General features: G+C 33.3%; 1 protein-coding gene across 2 annotated transcripts in view; it reads right to left on the bottom strand.

Annotated features, from left to right (window-relative positions):
- Positions 1-1,157: 1,157 nt before the first annotated feature.
- Positions 1,158-25,892, bottom strand: part of LOC114329668 (2-Hydroxyacid oxidase 1) — a 39,230-nt gene continuing 14,495 nt past the window's right edge. The window contains exons 3-7 of one of the 2 annotated variants that reach the window (XM_028278849.2): positions 24,457-24,577; positions 21,531-21,665; positions 18,530-18,791; positions 10,007-10,235; positions 1,158-1,281 (exon numbers count right to left, since the gene is read on the bottom strand). In XM_028278849.2, the coding sequence (XP_028134650.1) occupies positions 1,214-1,281; positions 10,007-10,235; positions 18,530-18,791; positions 21,531-21,665; positions 24,457-24,577 (815 nt within the window). In that variant the 3' untranslated portion in view covers positions 1,158-1,213. Of the gene's footprint in view, positions 2,199-9,877; positions 10,236-18,529; positions 18,792-21,530; positions 21,666-24,456; positions 24,578-25,892 lie in introns of both variants that reach the window. The other variant, XR_007697327.1, reaches the window with a different exon arrangement.

Here is a 25,892-nt window from a genome sequence, read left to right as displayed (position 1 = left end):
AACACCAACTAGTTACTGTCATTACGTAGTGAGTTAATAAATATATTCAAGTGTATAGTGTGTCGAAGTTAATCAACCCCATCACCGGTGGGTGCAACCCTGCACCACCATAGAAATAAATAAATCAAAACACGTTAAATGTTCGAGGACCACTCTCAAATCATGATTTAGAGTGCTCCTCGTGCTTGTTTATTTCTAGTGCATCTTTATTGTGATTGTAGTGTAGACAGTTGTGTCTCAGATTAGCAAATCGACTATATTTCACTATTTTTGTTTAATTTTTCACAGGCAAAAACTAATCTTATATTTTTCGTTGTATCATTTCGATATTCCTCAATTTTAAACTATTTCTTAATCCAACCCTTACTAATATCCTACTACTGACTCCATCCTACTTCCTACCTATGTACAAACATTATGCATGCTTATACATTGGAACAGAACTCTCTCTATTAATTGTCACCCGCCGCTGGGGACAGTTCTCTTCACTGCTTTCTCCGCTTGAAAGCAAAAGGCTCTTTTCTGTTGACCCGCAAAGGCAACAGAAGTGCACTTAACCCTCTTGTGTTACCCACAGAAGAACGAAGTCTCTTTTGTGTTAGCTTTCGTTGGCAACACTTCTCTCCAATATAAAACGACAATACGATATAGACAAACCATTATTCCGCTAAAAACAATTAAAACTCGTACAAGAAGTAGGTAACTGCGTGTGAAACCGGCGTATGTGTTTGATCGAGACGTGGGTGAACAATGACCAAACACCAAACATTGATTTTGGGTAAGATTTTTACGTACTTATAATATTGTCTGTATCATTATAATCCCTCTCTAAATTTCACTTGAACCAGCAACCTAAAAACATATAGTTCATAGTCTGTACAACTGAAATCATATTAATAATTTCATAGATGTACATGTACATGTCTTAATTTTACGATTTTAACTAACAAAAAGTTGGTATTTTCTTAGCCGGTCGTCTCCAATAGACGCTGTAGGCTGCGTACAGCGTGTATTGAAGACCACGGCCTTCGAAACGGAACTTATTTAGGAAGGAGTATGATATTGAACTGTTTATGTTAAATTAAACGAGTATTTTTTATGACAAAATATGTATTTTTTAAAATTAAATATAAAATAGAATACCTATTTGATTAGAACATTGATCTTGTAATTCCTAGGTTGTTTATCTTTTTCATCGACGTTTGTAATCCTCTTACAGTTTTGCGTAATAACTCTCGTGTACAACCAAATCTCTGGGCACCTCATTTATTTTTGAATAACCTACAAAATTAAACAAAAATTAACTTGTAGCAAAATTATTTCGATTGTATAAATTTTCGATTTCTAAATATGTTACTATTTGATATTATAATATTATCTACATGTATCTATGGAAAGAGACCTTGAGACCAATAGCGCCACGTCAACCACAGCATAGCAAACACTATTAACAGCATCCCCAGGACACGTTTACTAGTAGACGGCCAATCCTTCCATCTTGCAACACCGGACTAACCCAAACTAGATGAAAAACATTCAAGTCAAAACGCCAGTCATATTTATTTGCCACAATCCCCAGGAGATGTAGACAACAATATGTTCTTGGGATGTCCAGCGAGTCCAAAGAACAAATGAGACCATACCCGGGATGCATGAAACCGACACCACTCTCAAAATCTATATAAAGCAGCGGGTTTTGCAGACCACCAACACGTAGAAATGGAATAGAGCACATAGAGAAAATTAAACAAATTGCGGACGAGCGACATGCCATATGCAGAGCTTGAACACCACGAAAGCGACTGATATCCAGGAAAAGCTTTCTTGGAACGGGCAACGGGCAGCAGGATGAACCGCGCGAATATTTTCCTCTACTCCACGTTTAATGGACCGACCAATCTCTAGACTCTAGACTCTAGACTCTAGACTTTAAAACGTGGAAAACTATGAATGGGATAGGAATAGGAAGAACTGGGGTCGTTACAGTAATATCAAATATGGCATAATGAAGGAAAATAGACCAAGACGAATAGTGGCTGTGGAGAAATTGAAAATATGGAACATCTTCTTACATGCAGAAACTCTCGTCATCCCCGATACTGGGCCGAAATTATATGAATTACATATCTGGATAAATTAAAGTAAGAAGAATCTTCAAAAAGTATTTTTACGTTTTATTGAAATACTTTATCTTAACCCTTAACTACAGAGATCCGGTATTTTTTACCGGCGGGCATTCCCAAAATGTAGATTTCGTGGTAACCTCACCACTTACAAGTTCATGTGTCTCAGTACCTCTCGGGCAGTTTGTATAACAATGCTAGTCAAAGCGTGTTGTAGTAACTATTGTCAATATTTTCTTTTCTAGCACACATCAAAAATCTTAACCGGTATAAATTACCGGATGCTTGTATTAAGTAAGTATTTTTATATGAGTACTACATTTCTAGATCTGAAATTTTTATATTATTTTTTTGTGTTTTTAGGAAAAAGTAAAGAAATGAACTGTGGAACTCATCCTGGACCTTCAATAAAGGTTAAATTTGAAGATAAAAATTTTGAGGCCATTTTGCAAAAATAGAATTGCCTTTTAATTCTGTGATAATTTTACCCCTTGCAGATTTTTCCTCATGGATGTAAAAATTTTCGTAAATGCTATTTTATGTTTCCTTTGTCATTATATGTTACGTTTATTTGTTAAAAAAAAAAACTCTAAATTTTTGTCCATAGCATTTATGGCCGTTTGTTTCAATAGACAAAAAATGTCAGCAAAATTCTCGTTTAACCCATTAATGCCCAAAATTAAAATTTTATCAAAATGAAAACAAAACTTCAGAATGAAATAAAGAGCAATGCGTAAAATTTACGTTTTTAATAGCAATGCGTAAAATTTACGTTTTTTTTTCATTGTAACTGTTTTTTTTTTGACATATTGTAGCGGAAGAGAAATCTTGGCCGATCCCCGTATAACAGTAAACACCTCGAGAATGACGTAATCGGATGTGCTAGGCCTCGCCGGAGAATTCTGGAAGGTACGTCACGTAGGCGGAACAAGCCGATAGCTCGAGATGGGAGTCGATTGTTCCAGAATAACAACTGGGTATAAATACGGGCATATTTTGTGAATAAGTTTAGTGTATAAGATAAATTCGTCTGTAACTTATATAAATAAAGTCGTATATAAATTACGAACCGCTAGTTTTATTGTAATTAGAAGTAATTACACTAGTCACGTTACAGTTGGTGTCGGTGTTCGGTTAACTTAGTGCGATATAAATAAGTGAATTACAGAGAGACTTTAAAAGACTTTTGAACTTTATTCGTCGGGAATAACCGGAGTGCGTTAATTGTTCGGTATTCGGAAAGACTTTAAAATACTTTTGGACTTTATTCGTCGGGAATAGTTAAAGTGCGTTGATTGTTCGGTATTCGGAAAGACTGTTAAAAGACATTTTGGAAAGTACGTGTGTGCCGATCAAAGATGTTGCTACAAGAACTTACAGTAAAACAGCTCCGTGAACAGCTCGAGGAACGAGATCTGGACAGCAGTGGGCTCAAGATAGTCCTACAAGCACGACTCGAGGATGTCCTCACGAAGAACGGAGAAGACCCAAAGACGTTCCACTTCCAGTCAGCAGAACAAGTAATCTTATCGAAATTAAAAACTGTTTCTGAAACGATCGATGAAACTAGTAGAAAAAGCGACGAGAAATTCGAAAATGTTGCTAAAAGATTCGATGAGACTTCTCAAATAATTAAAGAGGTCTGTAGGCAAAACAACGAAAAACTAGAAGAAGTTTGTAAACAGAACAATGAGAAATTTGAAGAAGTTTCTAGAACATTCGATAAGATGCAGAAAAGTGTAGAGACCGTAGAAGAAAAGATCAAACAGCTAGAGAGCAGGATAACCGATACAAAAGTACAACCATCAGTTAATGCAGCAGCGTTAGATCCTTTAGTGAAAGATGAACTACCGAGAGACGAAACGTCGCATAATATGAGATTCAAATTACCACCATTTGATGGAAAGTCCTCTTGGTCCATATATCTTAGACAGTTTGAAGCTATTGCGACCGCCAATCATTGGACCGAACAAGAAAAGGCTGTTTCCTTGACTGCTGCTTTACGAGGTGATGCTGCAGATATATTAAGGTCAATTCCCAAGGGTCAAGAAAATTGTTACCAGACCTTGTTCACTCGTCTAGAAAAACGCTATGGAGATGCCCATCTACAACAAGTATACAAAGCACAACTGCGAAGTAGAAGTCAACGAGCAAGTGAGAATCTGCAAGAATTTGAAGCAGATGTGGCTCGTGTGGTGCGGTTGGCTTATCCAGAGGTGCCAGACAGCGTTTTAGAAGAAATTGCAGTAGATACCTTCGTCAATGGGCTGAAAGATAGTGAAATAGAGAAAGCTTTACGACTAGCAAGACCGAAAGTTTTAGATGAAGCACTTGCTATTGCCTTGGAACACGAAGCAGCTAGCCAAGCTTCACGAAACAATGGAGTAATAGCCATGGAAAAAGGCGATAAGAGAAAAGATGAACGTTTGGTGGAAATGGTACGGAGGGTGATTCGTGACACGATGCCGAAGAGACGCGTGAAGAGGGCTGGAAGAGTTCGTTCAAATATAGATGCTTCCTCGATACGGCCATGCGGTGAAAGTTGTAATCACCGGCTTAGAGTAGAGGAACAGCGTTGCCCTGTGAGACGAACTACCGTAGTTAATGAACAATGGCAGCCCCAACAGTTACAACACGCCCAAGAAGATGATCCATGTATAAATAGAGTATTGGATTGGATGCGTCGAGGTGAGAGACCTAGTTGGCAAAACATTAGTGCATGTAGTCCGGAAGTCAAGGCCTACTGGAGCCAATGGAATTGCCTGATACTAAAAGATGATCTTTTGTACAGAACCTTTGAGAACGATGATGGTACAGAATCTAAGCTTCAGTTGATTGTACCTAAAAGTAAAGTGTCAGAAGTATTGCGTCAGTTGCATGACGGTACATCAGGTGGACACTTTGGTATTACGAAGACTCTGCAAAAGGTTCGAGAACGGTTCTATTGGGTGAACTGTAAAGATGATGTAAGAAGATGGTGCCAGAAATGTGAACTGTGTGCATCCGGTAATGGTCCAGTTGGTAAAAAGAGAGCACCCATGAGACAGTACAATGTTGGAAGTCCTATGGAAAGAGTAGCAATCGACATTGCAGGTCCATTTCCAGAAACCGATGCTGGAAATAAATACATCCTGGTAGCCATGGATTATTTTACAAAATGGACTGAGGCCTATGCATTACCAAATCAAGAAGCTACTACCGTTGCAGAGGTACTTGTTAAAGAATTCTTTAGCCGATTTGGTGTTCCCTTGGAGATCCACTCCGACCAAGGGCGAAACTTTGAGTCAGCTCTTTTCCAAAACGTTTGTAAATTGATTGGTGCCAATAAGACCAGAACAACACCCCTGCATCCTCAATCAGATGGGATGGTCGAGAGGATGAACCGAACGATGGGTAAACACTTGTCCAAAGTTGTATCTGAACATCAGCGAGATTGGGACCAACACATTCATTTATTCCTGATGGCCTACCGCTCGGCCGTAAATGAAACTACAGGTCAAACACCAACCTGCCTGATGTTGGGTCGTGAAGTTCGGTTGCCCTGCGACCTAGAGTTTGGCTGCGGACCTTCCGAGGAACATGTTGCAGGCGAAGACTACGTTGACCGCCTGAAATTACGAATGAACAACATTCATGAACTTGCCCGACAACACATCCAGATAGCCAGTGACAGAATGAAAGATCAATATGATTCTCGATGCAAGAATGAAAGCTTCGAAGTAGGTGATCTTGTCTGGCTTTATAATCCGCAACGTCGTCGAGGCTTATGTCCTAAACTGCAAAGACAATGGGAAGGTCCATATGAAGTTAAGAAGAAAATAAATGACGTAATATATAGAATTAAGAAGTTGCCAAACGGTAAACCAAAAGTTATTCACATAAATCGTCTTGCACCATATGCTGGCTCAAATGAAACAGAAGAAGCACGAGTCCTCCAACAGGAGATGAAAGATGTCGCACAGCCAAGTTTTAATCAATTTATGTCAAATTACGCAGCGAGAAAGAGTGCTAGATTCGGCGTGACCACAGAAGTTCAGCAAGATCTGTTTGGTGTTCCAGAAAACGTCTCTCTGGCCCACTGTGTTGCCCAAGACCTCGAGATGACTAAAGGAATATCGTCCGTATTCAATAGAAAGTTCGGCCGCCTGGACGAGTTAAGAAATCAGCAGCCTAAAATTGGAAGAGTACTGCGATTGGAAGATGGTCCTCGATCTTTGCTGTATATGGTGACCAGAAAGTCTTATACGGACACGCCAAGCTACGAGAACATATGGCGTGTTCTAACTAATTTGAAGAAAATCGTGTGTAATTATGACATCAAAAATTTGGCTTTACCAAAAATAGGCCATGCAGTAGAAAATCTGGATTGGAAGATTGTGAGAAGCATGCTTGAAGTGGTCTTCAGAGGAACTGGTGTACAAATCACTGTGTGTTGCATGAACCCGAAGATGTCGTACCCTTCAAAGACAGTAGACTGTTATTTCTTCTTAAAGGGTGTATGCAGAGCTGGAGAGTCGTGTAGATTCCGCCATCCTGGGCCTTCATTTAGAGTTGCTGATCGAGACGCTCAGATCTTAAGAGGGGAGCAGTGTAGCGGAAGAGAAATCTTGGCCGATCCCGGTATAACAGTAAACACCTCGAGAATGACGTAATCGGATGTGCTAGGCCTCGCCAGAGAATTCTGGAAGGTACGTCACGTAGGCGGAACAAGCCGATAGCTCGAGATGGGAGTCGATTGTTCCAGAATAACAACTGGGTATAAATACGGGCATATTTTGTGAATAAGTTTAGTGTATAAGATAAATTCGTCTGTAACTTATATAAATAAAGTCGTATATAAATTACGAACCGCTAGTTTTATTGTAATTAGAAGTAATTACACTAGTCACGTTACAATATGATATATCATACGCTGGGCAACGAAGGACACAAAATATCATAAGGCATTAATTTATTTTAAAGTTTTTACAACTTGTGATATTTAACGAAACATTGCTCGGGATGAAGTCCTACATTACATTTAATGCGCCGATATTAGGTGCATTTAGCACATTTGCCACACCTTCATTGTTTTTCAATTTTATCCACCAAATGACCCATATTATCCAAGCAAATTTCCTCACCAACATGTTTTGAGGAGTTTTGAAGTACCTACACCACGTAGCGTTGGAATATCTGATCTGAAGCTATCAGCAGGGCCTCCACAATTCTCTGGGAAAATTCTAATAAATAAATTGCCTCTATTTTGCGGTAAAGAAGCCATATGTTCAGTATTGCCCCATTCAAACAAAATTTGAATGTCGCCCAATATATTTTTTATATTGAATTCAAATACTATACAAAGCATTTAACTTATCGAATACATCTACACCACCTATTCCCTTGTTACATATTTGGACAACGTTTGGTTGAGAAACCACCATCTCACCATCTGTTTCTAGACCAACACATCGGTTACAGCTTCCTATAGTAAATACATATTTCTGTACTTTGAAACAAATGAACGTTATAGAAGTATATTATGAAGTAAGTAGTACCTATCTATGTAGTCGTGTCACAAAAGCTGGTAATAATTTCTAATGGTTTCGCCCAAAACAAATGTCATATCCATCAATTGTTCGGTTGAAAAATTGAAATTTAAAATATAAAAAATTGTTACAAAAATTTCAACTACAAAAGTATTACCAGGTTATCTGACACCAGGTAATACGATTTATATTAATAAATAATTTGGCTGATACATTTAACATTCATTTGTTTCAAAGCATGTTTCAATTATGTTCTCAAGATGTAAATAAATTTAAAAGGTAAATTAAAAGTTAACTGATATTAATCGTAAATACAATACCTATAACTAACAATTAAATTTGGTACAGGAAAGTTGCTGTGGTAGAAAAATTACTAGGGTATATTTCAAATTTGGTTGTTTATTTAATTTAGTAACTAATTTATTCATTCATTAGTATGATAAAATATTTTTTGTAAAATAATTGAAATTTGAAAATTGAAATGAATTGAAATACTTTAGTCATTCAATTTAATTGTACTATTAGTATACGATTTATTTTAATCTTTAATTACGTTTTTATTTTCATATTTGATATTTTAATGTATGTTTCTAAAACCAGATTATAATTATATTTTTTGCGAAAAAATTTTTTAATAAAAAATCCGCAAAAAATATAAAATCTATAGTTTTTTTTTAAATATCTACAAAACGAAACATGCTACGTGCATACAAACTTATACCAAAAGAAAGGTTGTAATATTTACTACAAAAGGCAATACTAATATATAGGGTGTCCCATTAAAAAAAAATGAGAAAATTTTGTATTTGCAAATAGTGATCACACTGTATATTTTATGGCTATATGTCAAATATGTTAATTTGTTTAAAAATAACAGTAAACTAAAAAACTTTGACATGTCATTTAAATTTTTATTACCTTGGAAGCCTAATTCACAGCCCTTTGAATATTACCATTTTTCTCAATAAAAGTGTAAATATTTCGAAAATTGTTAACTTTAGGCCTATAATACCTTATATAAATTCTTAATATTTTTAAAAAGTACATATATTCAATAATAATTTAATATATAGGGTGTTCCATTTAAAAAAACATAACTTTGGTTCGTACCGTCGTTCTGACTCATCCTGTATAATCGAAAATAATTTTAAATTATAGACGGCTTTGATATACATTAGTTTTTTTCAAAACATTTTTTTGTATATCCCATAGTTTAGACGTAATCAAAGAAAACCAGAGGTTTGGCACACACTGTATATCATACGCAAAAATCAATAATCTTCAAAATACTCACCGGTATAAATTTCAACAATATTTATATCACTATTCCATATTTAGAAGCCTTACTAGTTGAGTACTACAAAAGTTTTCTCAAAATAAGTCCAAAAAATCCTACAAACTCATTTGACATGCAACTGGTGCACTATAATGTAACCTAAGAAAGCTTAGAACAAATCACGCTTTACTGCCAAACGATAATAAATTTTTAATACATAATATGACTAACAGTTACCTTCTAACATCTACTTTGTGCCCTATATTAGGACAACAACTATTGTTTACTTGTTTTATTTATTATTTCATTCATAGGAGATTCTGACCAATAGAAAGCTACAGAAATCTAAATTAAATCGATAATTTTTGATAATTTCCCGTCGTCAAGTATATTACGTCAGATGCCCTTCGTTGCTACGAAAAAATACATTCAGTGACATTAATGACAATTATTGTTTTAAAAATTATAAAAGTGATGACTTTCAACCGTCAAATTAATATTTATAACAACTGTTTGTTTAATTGTACTAATTTGTTATTACATAAATAAATTACAATAAAATTTTGGTTTTGAACAGTTTTATTCATGAAATAATCGCAACAAATTGCAGTCGATCTCTAAAATTAATATAGAATTTTATAGCTCTTGTGCAATTACTACTGATAATTAGCTGGCGAAATATGTAGCAGTGTCTTGCGTATTACCTAAAATACGGTGGGCATTAATGGGTTAACAGATTATTCTTTAAAAATCTCGTATTATATTATTAAAATCACTCAGTTTACCATTTTTCCCATATCTAGAGACTCCAGAAAAACACATAATGCATATTTTTTTTGTTTTTTATTATTAACTTTATATTTTGACTCTATTTTATAATGACCGGTAAAAAATACCGGGGATCTGTAGTTACATGGTAATATTGGGATGTCTGTAGTTAAGGGTTAAACTTTAAGTGAGCCACATGCTCTTTAGAGCATTGTGGTTTACTATCGTTTTTAATGACTTTATTCGTACACTATTTTAATTATTTAGAGGTCCTAAAATTAAAAAGATCTTACACGATGTATCTTTCTTACCTGCGATTCCTATGGAAGTTTTAAGTTCGTTTTTAAGAATATTGAGAACTTTTTCAACTCCTTGTTGTCCACTATGAGCGAGACCCCACAAAGCTGGACGTCCTATAAAAGCCATTTTAGCTCCCAAAGCTACTGCTTTAAGAATATCAATGCCGTCTGTTATTCCTCCGTCAACGTATATCTCTATTCTGTCTCCCACTGCCTTTACGATCTCTGGAAGAGCTTCTATCTAAAATAGTATAGTATACATAGTTAGAATAGACTCCCGATATAAAAATGCTCTTAGAAATCATTTACAGGAAAGCAACATTTAAACTTGTGACTTTAACTTTGTGAAACTTATTGTGTGAACTTGTGTACGTATGGAAGCGAAACATGGACGATTACTAAGGCAAACGAAGAGAGACTACATGTTTGGGAAAGATAAATCCTAAGGAAGATGGCCTGTGCTGTATGAAGTATCAGGACAATATAGGATAAGAACTAACAAAGAGCTCGAAGAATTTTACCCAGACGCCAACATCGTAAAAGAAATAAAGTCCAGAAGACTCCAATGGGCAGGACACCTCAGAAGACATTCTGACAAAGGAATAGTAAGGCTGGCATGGGAGGAAGTCCCAACTGGAAGAATATCACGGGGACGCCCTCGACTCTGGTGGCGAGATAATATAGCAGGAGCAGGAGACCTGAAAGCTATGAGCGTGGATAATTGGATAGAGGTTGCTCAAGACAGAGAACAGTGGAGGCATTTTATCGAGTCGGCTAAAACCCACGAAGGGTTGTAACGCCACGGAATAAGTAAGTAACATTTAAACTTAAAATAACTGAAAACTTAAAAAATAATACAATATTAATGATGAGAGGAGTCAGACAAGGAGACACGATGTCGCCTAAGTTATTTACACTTGCTTTGGAGGTGAAAAAGATATTAACATTGATGGATGCAGGATGATACTTAAATCACTTGCGATTTGCAGATGATATTGTACTAATTACCACTTATGCATGAGTTACAATCAATGTTAACAGACTTAAAACAATCATCGGAGCGAGTAGAACTAAGAATGAATATTGAGAAAACTACGGTAATGTTAGCTGAAGAAGTAGATATCATTCTTGGTGATAGCAAGATTGAAAATGTAGAAGAATATATGTAGGTACTTGGACATAAAATAAAACAAGGCAAAGACAATCAAATTTCAGAAATAATCAGAAGAATAAGAGTGCCTTCGATAGCAGTAGGAATCTAAGCTTTATTATAAAAGATCCATAAATCCCAGGTTAATTTAAAACGAAAGGATTTTGACACATGTATACTTCCTGTCATGACTTATGGAATGGAGATCATGACATTTAAAATCTGTCAATAAACTTAAAACAACTAATGCCTGGTTGTACCAACAAATCTTAAGCTCCAACTTAGCCCAGCTTAACTAATGTCTGGTTGCACCAACAGATCTTAAGCTTAAGACGTGCTTAAGCTCAGCTTACGAAACATGCACGTTGCACCATTGAGTCTTACATCAATTTTCAGCTGGCCACAATGGATTGCCACGTGGAGTGCATTGATAAGAATCGAAAATTATGGTGCGACGTATGTAAGTCTTAAAGCGGCCCTATTTATAGGCTGAGCTGGGCTAAGCTGGAGCTGAAGATTTGTTGGTGCAACCAGGCATTATAGATCCATAATTTTCAATTTTTGTCTAAGCACGTCTTAGTTGAGACGAAGTTTAAAATGCAATCCACGTGGCAATCCATTGTGGCAAGCTGAAAGTTGATCTAAGACTCAATGGTTCAACGCATATGTTTAGTAAGCTGAGCTTAAGACACGTCTTAAGCTTAAGATCTGTTGGTGCAACCAGGTATTAAAGAGCTATTGATGCCTAGTTGCAACAACAAATTGTAAGCTCCAGCTTAGCCCAGCTCAGTTTATAGATAGGGCTCGTCTATCTTAGCACGTCTTAACTGATAAGTTTAAGATGTAATCCACGTGGCAATCCATTGTGACAATCTGAAAATTGATCTAAGACTCAATGTGTACACTGAAAAAAATATTACACCTAGTACCAATGAACGCCAATCATTAACTTTTTTTACATTGATTCAATGAAAATTTCGTTAATACTATAAACACGTATAGTGGAGTCAATGAAGATGGATATGAGTTATTACCTCAGATTTCGTTGAACCTCCATCGATTTTCATAAAAATTGGTGAGTGGTTAAAGGATACCTCAAGGAACAAATTTGACATAGTGCCAACTTGCGCTTTTTGCATTTTACGGGTGAAATTCACCCCTTTTTTAAAAATTATTTTTTAGATTTCTGAAAGTGCAGTCACTAAGTTTTCACTTCCTATTTCATTGAACCTTCATCGATATTCATTAAAATCGGTAGGTAATTAGAGGATACCTCAAGCAACAAAAGTTATATAGCAACAACTTGCGCTTTTGCATTTTAGGGGTGCAATACACCCCTACTTTTTAAATTGTAAAAAATGCAGATTTCCGCATTATGGCGCAGGTAATCTCGTTTAATTAAGAAAAATAAATATTTTTTTTATATTTATGTGCATAAATTACATTTTTTTTTAAATTTTTCAAACCTTATAGCCACCAAAAATCCGAAAATTAACAAGTCGAAAATCACGAAAACCTTATTCTTCTATATTTCTGAAAGTGTAGTCACTGAATGATTTCACCCACGATTTCTTTGAACCTTCATCGATTTTCATGAAAATTGTTGAGTAGTTAGAGGATACCTCAAAAAACAAAAGTGATATGGCACCAAGTTGCGCTTTCTGCATTTTAGGGGTGAAATCCACCTTTTTCTTTTAAAAATGCAGATTTCAGCATTCTGGCTCAAGCAATCTCGTTTAATTAAGTAAAATAAATATTTTTTTACATTTATGTGCATGATTTATAATTTTTATTAATTTTTCAAACCTTATAGCAACCAAAAATCAGAAAATTAGTAAATCGACAATCACGAAAAAAATTATTCTTTTATATTTCCAAAAAGGCAGTCACTGAAGGTTTTCACCCCTGATTTCGTTGAACCTCCATCAATTTTCATGAAAATTGGTAAGTACTTAGAGGATACCCCAAGAGACAAAAATGATGTGGTACCAATTTGCGCTTTTATCCTGGGGGGTGGATGTTACCCCTTCTCATGGGTGAACACTATTTTATTAAAAATAACCCCATAATTAGATAGAGGAGTAAATTCTAAGCAAACTTTCTTTTCTCAAGTTTATAAATTTTTTATTTAAATAATGTTTCATAATTTAATAAAACATTATTGGTACAGTAAAACCTGTCAATAACGGCCACTAAAATAGAAAACAATTGGCCGTTATAGAAATGTGGCCGCTAATGCTAGGTTTCCTTTTCCACAAATACATAAAATTAATTGAAGATTTATTTATTTTAGTAATTAAAGCAAATCTAATTAAATATAATTCTACAAACAAACGGAACATACCTTTCATTAGATATCGCAAATCACTTTGGCTGATTTTGTCTGCATATATATTATGTTTGAGGAATCCCTTTTTTTGTGAGATTGGATATAGGACATTTCTCAAGTATGAATTCACAGTCATGGTATATCGTTGCTATACAGGGATAATAATCTGTGCAATGTTATGGTACAGGCTACGTTAAATATGAAGTAAATTTGGAAGATATACACTGGTTATTCATTTCAATTTAATTTGATTTTTTTTAATCGTTTGCAATATTTAAAATAATTAAAGATATAAAGTTAGGGATTTCAAAAATAAATATAATTCTACAAACAAACGGAACATACCTTTCATTAGATATCGCAAATCACTTTGGCTGATTTTGTCTGCATATATATTATGTTTGAGGAATCCCTTTTTTTGTGAGATTGGATATAGGACATTTCTCAAGTATGAATTCACAGTCATGGTATATCGTTGCTATACAGGGATAATAATCTGTGCAATGTTATGGTACAGGCTACGTTAAATATGAAGTAAATTTGGAAGATATACACTGGTTATTCATTTCAATTTAATTTGATTTTTTTTAATCGTTTGCAATATTTAAAATAATTAAAGATATAAAGTTAGGGATTTCAAAAATAAATTCAGTTCTCACTGCCAAGGTGGGAAATAATAAAGTGTCATACAATAGCATTTCATTACAATGCTCATTACAGGCATTACAGGCTGCTCCGTTTGAGAAAACTCACACTCTCAAACTTTGAGAAAACACTCATTCAGTTTCGACCAACCCTGTATTAGCTAAAATTAAACGTTTTGCTAGATTAATAATTTTTAACAATAATAGACTATATTAAAAATCACTTGAATATAAATTGATTTTTTGATGTCAAATCACTACAATTATACAGGGGGTGAATATTGCTATGAAATTTGGAAAGAAAAACGTAATTATCTTTTAAACTACTTCGTAGAACATCACAAAACCTGATATTTTAAGAAATAAAACATAGATGACAATCCAAAAATGTAAAAATATACAGGAAGTTCCATTAAACAAAAGATAATTTTGTTTCACCCTGTCAATATGGGTGGCCCTGTATATTTGGAAATGTATTTAAATTCTGATATTATCTATGCCCCAATCTCACCTGAATAAACTTTTTTCGTATCTCCTACAACAAACGACTAATTGGACTTCCCACAACCTGTATACATACAAAATCTCCGCTATAAAATTTTTTCAAAGAAAATGTTATTGGTTTTTTTAAAATAACTCCGTTAATTTTTGAAATATGAGATTTATCCAAAAACTTTTACAAAACTAAGTAAAAGGTCTATAATACTGTATTAAACATAAATTTCTAAATCCTTTATTTTTTTTTTTAAATACAAGGTGAAAGGGCCCCGGTTACATGGTTCTCGCAGTAAAATTTAAGTTTTAAATGCTTCTATCTCGATTATTTTTTGTCGTAAAAAAATATTAAAAAAAGAAAAAGCTTAAATAAAGTTAAAACTAAAATTTTGTTCTCTACCATTTTTTAAGTATATCGAGTATTTTTTGAGTTATTATCAAAAGAAAATGAAATTCACGAAAATTTGAAAAATTCTAATTTTTTTTAATCGTATTTTTTTCAAAAATATGCATTCTAAATCAGTCAAAATTGTTGAAGTTATTACTCATGTTAAAATAAATAAAGTTTTAAATGGGTTACTATAAATTTTAATTTTTGTGGAAATGACGTATGCTTCATTTTTCATTCTTCCCTAAAAAATCAGAAAGGGTTCTCTTATTTCCATCATAACTTGCTTAATTTTGATGCTATCGACTTATTATGTAGCTTTTTGATAGTTACCTTTAAGTACTTTATTAAAATGTTTAGTATCTATATTTAACAAAGTGCATCGTTTTCCTGTTATTTAAGCTTGAATGCTAAGATTTGAGTACTCGCGGAAAAAAAATATGCATTCAATTGCATATAACTCACTTTGTATATCTAATAAAGAATTTTTCGAATAAGGAGCTCATTTATTTTTATATTATCTTCGATTTTGGTAATAACAACTTTTTTGAAGAAACTTATGGTTTTTGAGTTATTTATGAAAAACTGCTTTAAAACATGGATTTTTTTCAGGAAAAATCAAAACTTTTGATCTTTAATAACTCAAAAACTATTGATTTATTGGAATAACTTTATATAACAAATTTTACTTATAATTTGTCCCTCTATCGATTAGTGGTATTATTTTTAATAAAATAATTTCCACCCCCGAGAAGGGGTGGCATCCCCCCCCCCCCAGGGTAAAAGCGCAAGTTGGCACCATGTCACCTTTGTTTATTGAGGTATCCTCTACATACTTACCAATTTTCATGAAAATCGATGGAGGTTCAACGAAATCGGAGGTGAAAACCTTCATTGACTCCACTAGTAGTCATTAAGTAATGACCATATTCATTATTACAATGTAATTCTATTCAGTAAAAAATAATGAATAGAATCATTAATCCAATGAATCTTTTTATCCATTCAATGACTTTTTTCATAATACTAATAATTTGTTCATTGTATATATGAAATTATACATCAGGATTATGCGGTTAAATTAATGAATATAAAACGTTGCACTAATGTACAGTGTTCTTTAAATTACGAACTCGTTTATTGAATCAATGTTTTCGTAACATTAAAGCAATGTTTTCGACTTTGATTAATAACTCGATACATTGTTTTGATGTAACGCAATCATTGTATTAATGTAATATACCTGAATCAATGATCAATTCATTGTAGCAATGATCTTGTACATAAACTGATACATTTCTTAAAACTCTATAAGTGTTTTTATTGGTGTAAAAAAATCACGTGACAACAGTTGCAGCCTCCTAGCAGACAGTCACCCTGCAGACTCTGAGGAACAGTGTTTGGCACTAGTGATTTGGTTGATTTTTCTAAGGTATGTATTTACATATAGTTTTAACTGTATTTATAAATTATTTTGTTGGATTTCTATAAAAAAAAAGTTGTACTTCTATTTGAACTTTTGCAGATTGATATGGACTTTGGAGTGGCATTTGGAAATGGAAATGAACTTATTGATGGATGGGACAGCAATTTCGAAAGAATTATCTCCTTTCTTCAGTGTGAAAGTCATATCAAGGATAAAACAAATAAATTTTTATTTGAAAAGATTACCCTTGAAGACATTACGGAATGTAAGTACCTATTTCATTATTCAATCCTGCATACCCAGTATTAATTAATTTTTGTTCTCTGTAAATTTTTTCAAAAGCTAATTCGACACATAGGTAAAAGAAAATAGGAACCATTTGAAAATATTTCTAAATGGTGTAATCTTATAAAAGATTAGTAAATTAAATCTTTAGGTGATTAAACCGTAAATAATTGAAAAATATTATTAACTATGTCTTGCAGTCGGTAGTATCTATCAAAGTAAAAATAAACATCTCAACATCTAGCAATTTTTTTCAGAATAAATTAAAATATTTCTATAAAAAAAGTGATACCCAAAAATAAGTACATACAACTATGTTCACTATTTAGATTTATTTTTTTATAATAATTATTATAATAAATTGTAGATGGCTAACATGCAGTTATTCTTTGGGTTCTACATCGATATTTTGTACGAACTAATAAAATATACCATCAGAGATTTTAAGTAATTATTCTTACATGGGGAAGACCCAGCAAGAAGTCGAAGATCATATTAGATTTTTGAAATCAAAGAAAAATGCCATTCAAGCATTTGCTTTTTGTATGGGAGGTGATAATTAATCCCAGAGAGATGTTGTATTTATGGAGATGTTATTGTAGATGTATTTATTTTCACGATATCAGGTATACATTTTTTATATAATATAAATATATATATTTTTATATATTTTATAAGAAGAATCAATTTCTGTTATATTTAGTTATTCAGTTTTTTCCAAATTACATTAATTATAAAAAGTTGTTTGTGTTAATTAAAAATATATGTTTTTTTTTTCTTTAAACTTATAGATAATACTTAACATTAGTTTGAGAATCGGCAAAAAATCGTTGCTTTAACCTACATTTGAAATATTTATGTAGATATTAAGTCGTCATTTTGTTTACTTATTAACTATTTGTATGTTATATACAAATATACATGAAGATGCCATTCACTGAACCAAAAAAGTACGTAAATATAATGAAAAAAACATTGATTCAAAAACGGGGAGCATTAATTTTCGTCCAATGATCAGTATCGTTGGTCCAATGTAAGTAGATACATTAACTAATGCTCAAACATTAATTTTTATGAATTAGGACGTTGGTTCAATGTACTTTCTAGTTAAGAATTAATATATCGATCCACTGATTCAATGTACCGATCCATTGATTCAATGTACCGATACATTGATTCAATGTACTGATACATTGATTCTTAACTAGAAAGTACATTGAATGAACGTACTAATTCATAAAAATTAATGTTTTTGGGCATTAGTTTATGTATCTACTTACATTGGACCAATGATACTGATCTTTGGACGAAAATTAATGCTCCCCGTTTTTGAATTAATGTTTTTTTCATTATATTTACATACTTTTTTGGTTCAGTGTAGCGCGTATGTTTCGTAAGCTGAGCTTAAGGCACGTCTTAAGCCTAAGATCGGTTGGTGCAACCAGACAAGATAAATGTAAGCTTAAGAGATCATATGAGAAACGGAGATCTAAGAAAAAGAACCAAAGTAAAAATGTTATCGAAGCTTTGCCAAAATTTAAATGAAAATGGGCAGGACGTGTGGCAAGAGAAAGCGAAAAGAAGTGGGCTAAGAGAATGATACAATTGCGACAAAGAGCACATAAATGAGACATAGGAAGACCGCAAAAAAGATGAATCGACGCGACGACTTTAAAGAAAAGGCAGGAAGAAACTGGCACCAGATAGCTCAAGACAAGTTAATATGGAAAACACACTTGGATGCCTATATCCAGTACTGGACTAGAAGAGACTGCTAAAGAATATGTAAAGAGAAATAGTGAAATTAAAATAGTGTACCGAAGCAGGTGTTCCGTCTATTTGCCTAGCGCCATGGTTAGATACTTGGACAGCAGCCACTCCAGCTTGAACAGCAAGTAGAGCATCTTCGGCTGTCAAAATTCCTTTAAGAACAATTGGTAGTTTAGTAATGCTCTTCAACCACTTAATATCTTCCCAGCTGATAGTTGCGTCGAAGAGATCTGTTACGTAGGCGTTAAGACCTGATCCTTTTTCTAGATCCTGGCTCATTTCAGATGTATGTCCTTGGAAATTTGCTAATCTGAAAAATGTAAATGTTAAAGATGGTAACTGTAACTGCAACTGTAACTGTAAATGTAAGATGGGTAATAGGCCTGGATTCCGCGCACCAAAAAAGTTTATTAATAGCAAAATGAAAATTTGTTAATAGGGAGTTTTTGTGCACACAAGTACGTAAACGTAACGTATCATTTTGACATATACGCTTGCGCATTAATGGTTGAACTCCAGTATCTCGATACGTATTACCTAAAGTAACGTTCTGATACGTACGTGAGAACGCATCCCTATCGAGACGAACGTCACCGAATGCACACGAGGATCTTGCCGGATTACCTACTGAATGAACATTTCATCAGCGTACTACCTGTTTATAAACATTTTAAGGTTATATTGGTTATTGGTTTAGTCTATTTGAGTAAAATTATTCTGTGTTTGTAATTGGAAATTGGAACTTCATAATAGATTTAAAATTTTATTATTTTTAAGTTGTCTATTGATAAAGCAAAACAAACAAATCTTGTATTAATTTAAGAAATACAGTGATCACCACAATTAATAACTAGATAAACAAATGACCTAATTACAGTCAAATTTTCAAATAAATATGACCAAACTATTTACATTATAGTGGAATTATTCTGATGTAAGTTGTAGGTACAATAATTTACAACTAAAAAGTAGGTATAAACAAAAATAAAAAAAATTTAACCTAAGGAAATAGTATATTAAGTATGGAGAACGGTAAGGGTTTTATACCGATCGAAGACAATTGTTTGGAGGAGGAGCGGAGCGACGACTCCAATTATTGTCTGAGATCGGTTACCTTTAACGTTCGACATGCTTATAACGTTTTTTGCACGATTGATACCATTATAAATTATAAAATTAAACATTTTCGTCATATTGACTAGTTTCATTCATTTTATCAAGATAGATACTTTGGTTGTTAGGTAGTAACTAGGGTGCATAACAACAATGGAGAATTGAGTTTTTATTTAGTTGTCAATAATTTTAAGTACAATTTTGATTATTATAAATTAAAATATGAGCGAAAGTGAATTTGAAGAAATTGAACGGGCTTGGGAAGAAGGGTGTTCCGCAATTATTCCCGAAAAATCCAAAATCCGTTTTCAAAATCAAAATACCTACCAAAGTTTTAAAAAATGGTGCGAAGGAAAGAATTTAAGAATCGAAGAAAAGACTCTATTGGCATATTTCGTTCAAAGACATATGCAGTTGAAAGCTCCTGGAAGCCTCTGGGTAGAATATTCAATGATTAAATCTACCGTTTTTCTTTATGATGGCATTGATATTTCCAAGTTTTCAACTTTGATCGCGTATTTGAAGAGAAAAAATGTTGGCTATAGGCCTAAGAAAGCGAGCATTTTTACACGGGAGCAATTTGAAAAATTTCTGATGGAAGCACCGGATGAAGAATTTCTAGTTCACAAGGTAATATAAGCTAGTTTAGGTAAAATAAATACTCTAATGAAGATTTTTTCATAATTTGTAGGTCGCAATGATATTGGGAATATCTGGTGCCTGTAGAAGAGAAGAATTATATAATATTACTATGAATGACATCCAAAAAACCGATGGTTTAATGATTGTAAAAGTACCCAATACAAAAATGAACATCCAGCGTAGTTTTACAGTCGTTAATAAACCAGACGATAAAATTCCATATTTAGAAATTCTGCAAAATAATTTAACAAATTGTACCATAAGTTTCAATATTAATAAATAATTCGTTAGTTTTCTTTATTCTTTCAAAAAATAAATTAAAATTAAGAGATCTTTTAACTCGACGGTAAGTGAATTACTTACCGTCGAGTTGGAGTACTTACCGTCGAGTTGGATTACTTACCGTCGAGTTACTAGTAAATGTCACCTACTGACGTAAAATATGTCACGGTAAACAGTCAAAAATGATCAATCGTGAAAAAATAATATTTTTATATTTAAATAGAAGCAATCAAAACCATACAATTTCATCATTCATTTATCTTTTTTTACATTTGTATATTAATTGTATATTGTGTGAACATTGTTTTATTTTTTTAATGTCAACGGAATTTAAAAATGACTTTACGATTTGCTTTACGTTACGTTAAGGCAGTTACAAAAACTACCTATTTTAACGTTCATCCTCTACGACACGTTAGTTGCTTTACGTATACGGAGATGCGTTACGTTACGTAGCAACAAAAACTCCCTAATAGCTTAACGGTGTCTAGTCGGACAAACTTTGATGTATGGGAACACTGGAACAGGGGAAGTTTTAATTGTGGAACAGGTTACAGGTTTCGAACGTCAGACTACGAAAACGTCCCATGTATTTTGTCGCACAGAACTTCCAATTGATTTGTTACCCTTTCAATAAACTCTCATCCAAAAATCAGACTGCTATTTACCACCAATATAATTCCTGTCATTTGACATATTCTACGTGTCGAACTTATTAGAATGCCCAACATATTTGTCTGACAAACATTTTTTCATATATTATATAAAGTTTGCTATTGAATAAACTTAAAAACAACCTGCTACTTTTCACAATTATAAACTTGTCAGATTGACACGTTCCACAATTAAAATCACGTTCCACAATTAAAACTTCCCCTGTTCCAGTGTTCCCATACATCAAAGTTTGTCCGACTAGACACCGTTAAGCTATTAGCAAATGTTCAGCTTGCTATTAATCAGCTTGTTTTGGTACGCGGGATCCAGGTCCATAACTGATAGTTTCTATGTTTACCTTAAATGTGGAGGTAGAGTAAATTTGTTCTTCAAATCTGCTAAACGTAGACCAAAAACAGGAGCGTCGACAGTTAATACTAATGCCTTATATCCAGCTTTTTCAGCACGTAGGACCAAGTTTTTTGTAACATTTCTAAAAAACAAATAATGAATATTTAAAGAATAAATTCCTTAATAACGTTATAATATAGTAGCAAGATTCCTAATTGAGGCCATGAGAACCAGAGTGGCCTAATTGATAAGAAGATTGATAATCTAAGAAAATGATCAGAGGCTAGCAATGTCCGATTATTATAGTAATTTTATAGACTAAGAGCCGCTATAGGTGAAATTTCTTAATCATTTTAGGCACGATGGGACCCTATAACTTAAATAGTAGAACCTAAAAGAAAAGGTTTGAACACTGTGCCGTCACTTTTCAGTGGCACATGCGTCGACAGTGGCGCATCAAACTTTCCACTTATGGACGGGATACATAAATTAAAAAATACCTTCCCTCACTACCAGAATTCAATTTTTTTCATTTATTTAGGTTCTCTGTGATTAAACATAAGATTCATCGTAATTTTAACCCACCACCCCCTTCCCCCTGCTCCCACCTTCAAAAACTTTATTTTTCGATTTTATTTTTTTTTGGTGGGATGCAATCAGTTTTAAAATTTCAAAAAATTCACACGCATAGTTAAGGCTTTTATAAAACACGTCTATTTTTTATAGACCTGTAGGTTGAATATACATAACCTCAAAATTTTTTTAAAAATTTTTGTTTTGGAAAAAATTATATAACTTTTTTTTGAGGATAGCTGCAGATCTAATTTTTTTTAATCTTATGTAATTTATCAAACAATATATTTCTAATTTTTTTCAGACTTTTCTGTAACTCTGGTTACCTTCAAAAATCCAAAAAACTGTTTTTTAAGGGGGTTTTGGGGGGTTTGAACGTGTTTCTCCCATTTTTAAATATTCTAAAGGGCTCAGTTACTTCAAGTTACATATAACCTATAAAATAGAAATTGATTTGATATATTATGAAGTCTATAAAATAGGGGAAATCCCCCAAAACCCCCCAAAAAGCAGTTTTTCGGATTCTTGAAGGTGGCGAGCCTTACGAAAAATCTTAAAAAAATTAGAAATATAGTGTTTGATAAAACACACAAGATTAAGAAAAAATTAAACCTGCAACTATTCCCCAAAAAAAGTTATACGATTTTTTCAAACTAATTTTTTTTTAAATTTTTTGAGGTTATGTACACCCTACCTACGGATCTATAAAAAATAGACATGTTTTATTAAAGCCTCAGGTATGCGTGTGAATTTTTTGAAATCTTGAAATTGATTGCATCCCAGCAAAAAAAAATAAAAATGAAAAATGAAGTTTTTGATGGTGGGGGCAGGGGGAAGGGGGTGGTGGGTTAAAATTACACTGAATCTTATGTGTTAATTACATAGAACTTAAAAAAATAAAAAATTGAATTCTGTTAGTAAGGGAGGGTAACTTTTAATTTATTTATCCCGTCTATAAGTGGAAAGTTTGATGCGCCACTGTCGACGCATGTGCCACTGAAAAGTGACGGCACAGTGTTCAAACCTTTTCTTTTAGGTTCTACTATTTAAGTTATAGGGTCCCATCGTGACTAAAATGATTAAGAAATTTCACCTATAGCGGCTCTTAGTCTATTATGTTGACCGAGGTGATTCTTGATCAACAAACAATTACTAAAACAATCGGATACTGTTCTGATCATTTTCCTTGGTTATATAAAGTAATGTTCTTATCAGTTAGGCTACTCTGGTTCTCATGACCTCAATTGGAACAAGAGAACATCGAGGTAGGGGTTCCTCAAAGTGTCTCCAGAAACCAATTTCTGGCTAGTGCTTTCATTTAAAGCCAGGATTTCTTCATTTATTTCTCGTCGTCCAGTATTTTCATTTTTAAGTTTTCTTAGATCTGCCTAGTTTCCATCGCGTCTGTCTTGAGGATTCTAATCCAGCGTTGTACTGACAATACCATCTGGTGGTCTCTTAATTTTCTGGTTGTTGATCACATTAGTTTGGTTTTTTCTGGTGCCAAATCGTATTTAGATTAGATAAGATAAAGGCAGTTTTTATTTATATTCGATTCAGAGTTGGACCACCATCTCCATATAGCTATTTCAGCATCCTCATGCCTCCTCAGTGAAGCTATGCTACGTATTTAGATTGTTTTGCTGATGTTTATTTCTAGACCAACCTCCTTTGATATGTACTGTAATCATGTTACTTGGAGTTACATGTCCTGTTTTGTAAGTGCTAAGAGGCATATTATCATCAGCATAATCTAAATTTTCATCACTGTTTTACGCGGTTTAGCACAGATAGAAGAAATAGCACACATTCTATTATGCCGTTGTGTAGAACTTGTCTTTATCTATCACTGTAGAGTGCTTTGATGAGATTTATTATTCTGGTATTCCTATTTCCTTTAATGATTTCTATATGACCATTTGTGTTCTACAATTAGTCTAAGTGTGTTAATGGTCAGTTTGGTCTGAAGCCAGTTTGTTCCTTCCTTTACATTGGTTCCACACTGCTTCTCAATCGATTATGTATAATTATTGGTGTTAATTTATTTGTAGTAATTGCCCCCAATATCTTATGTCATTCTTGTTATATTTATTAGTCCCGTTTTCCATTCTTTGGAGAACTATTTCTCTCTCCAGTCCCTCCGTAATAATAGTTTGATTAGCTAGTAAGTACAAATAATGCCTAAGTGAATATTTTAAATTTCAGAATCAAACATTGAAGACAGTTATTGGAGAATCATTAAACAAAGTACTACATTACACAATGAAAAAAAAAGGAAAAAACAAATGATTATTCATTTTTTCGCTTATAATACTAAATCCTTCCACGCTACCATATAGCTGCACAAATAGTTGATTTACCTGTCTCTATAGATGTACAATTGATACCATTTCACAGCATGAGGTGCAGCTTCAGCCACTTCTTCAATGCTGCTTGTTGAAAGAGTGCTAAGAGTGTAGATGATCCCCAAAGCTTGAGCAGCTAAAATAAACAAAGACATATTTATTAGCTTTTAAAATTTGGTCTAACTCAGTGGTCGGCAAAGTGCGGCTCCGGAGCCGCATGCGGCTCTTTGGCTCCGTATAGGTGCGGCTCTGGCACAAATATCCTCGGAAAGCGCAATAATCATCATCATTCTCTTTGCCCTCTATGTGGTATATTATGAACCCTCTGTATAAATCATAATTTAAATATGATGTTATTAACCTTTAGGGTATTGAACATACATAAAAACAATAGCTTATAGTTTGTATCACATGTTTATTACGAGTGAACTTGAACTATATTTGTTATGGTTCAGATAGGTATAAAAACACGCTGAGCAATCAGTATGGATATAGATATACAAATAATTATTAGAAGTTAGTATGTAGTAAGGCGAGGCGCTATGAATCATTAATGTTATTGTTTAGATATTGGATACCAGTGAATAAAATATAGTGTATAGTAAGACGTGTTTAGTCTTTTTAATTAATTAGAACCAGAAGGCAGTAACAACACACTATTTAATACATGGCTGATCCTGCAGACTAGAGGAGGTCTTCTGAAAGGAGCAGAGATGGTGGCGCCAGCGTGGAAATACCGACGACGAAAGTGGGAGTTGGACCAGGACCCAGGAAGACGATCAACCCAGTGAGCGACAGTGTAAAGACAAAGTGGAAATAAAATGTAAGTAAGAATGTCTATCTTTATTAAAAATGCTTCCCTCGTTTTTATATTATTATTGAAAATTGAATATTTATCTTTGCTGATTTTTGAATAATTTATGAAGTATCGATTTTTTTTTAAGAATATCTATGAATTTTGAAATATGAAGTGATTTTTGAATTGAATATTTTTATCGAAGTTTATTATATATGCTATTCTTGAATTTTTATTGAATTTTGAATCTTTATTGAATTTATTTGAAAAATCTCTATCCGATTTCGATTTTTAGTACGGTTATTTTTAAATATTTTATGGAATATCGAATTTTGAGGTATGAACTGATTTTGAATATTTTTATCTAATTTTTACATTTGCTATTTTTGAATTTTTATTGAATTTTATTAGCAGTTGTTTTTGTTATTGATCTTTTAGATACATTTTTATCGATTTAGTGTTAAATTTTGTATGATATGAACCTGAATTAATAATTTTTGTGTGACTAATGATATATAAATGATTTTTTTTTAATAAATAATGATTGGTGATGACATACGATAAACATTGCTATAAGCAAGATATATATTTTTAACGAACCGACCTGATGCGTCGAGATGAGGAATTTGGAGAAGAACTATATAAGTAGAGAAGA

The sequence above is a fragment of the Diabrotica virgifera genome, chromosome 3 (assembly GCF_917563875.1).
Source record: "Diabrotica virgifera virgifera chromosome 3, PGI_DIABVI_V3a".
In the NCBI taxonomy this organism is placed as follows: Eukaryota; Metazoa; Arthropoda; class Insecta; order Coleoptera; family Chrysomelidae; genus Diabrotica; species Diabrotica virgifera.
The sequence above is the reverse complement of the archived record's forward strand: the minus strand, read 5'-3'. Positions and strand labels throughout refer to the sequence as shown.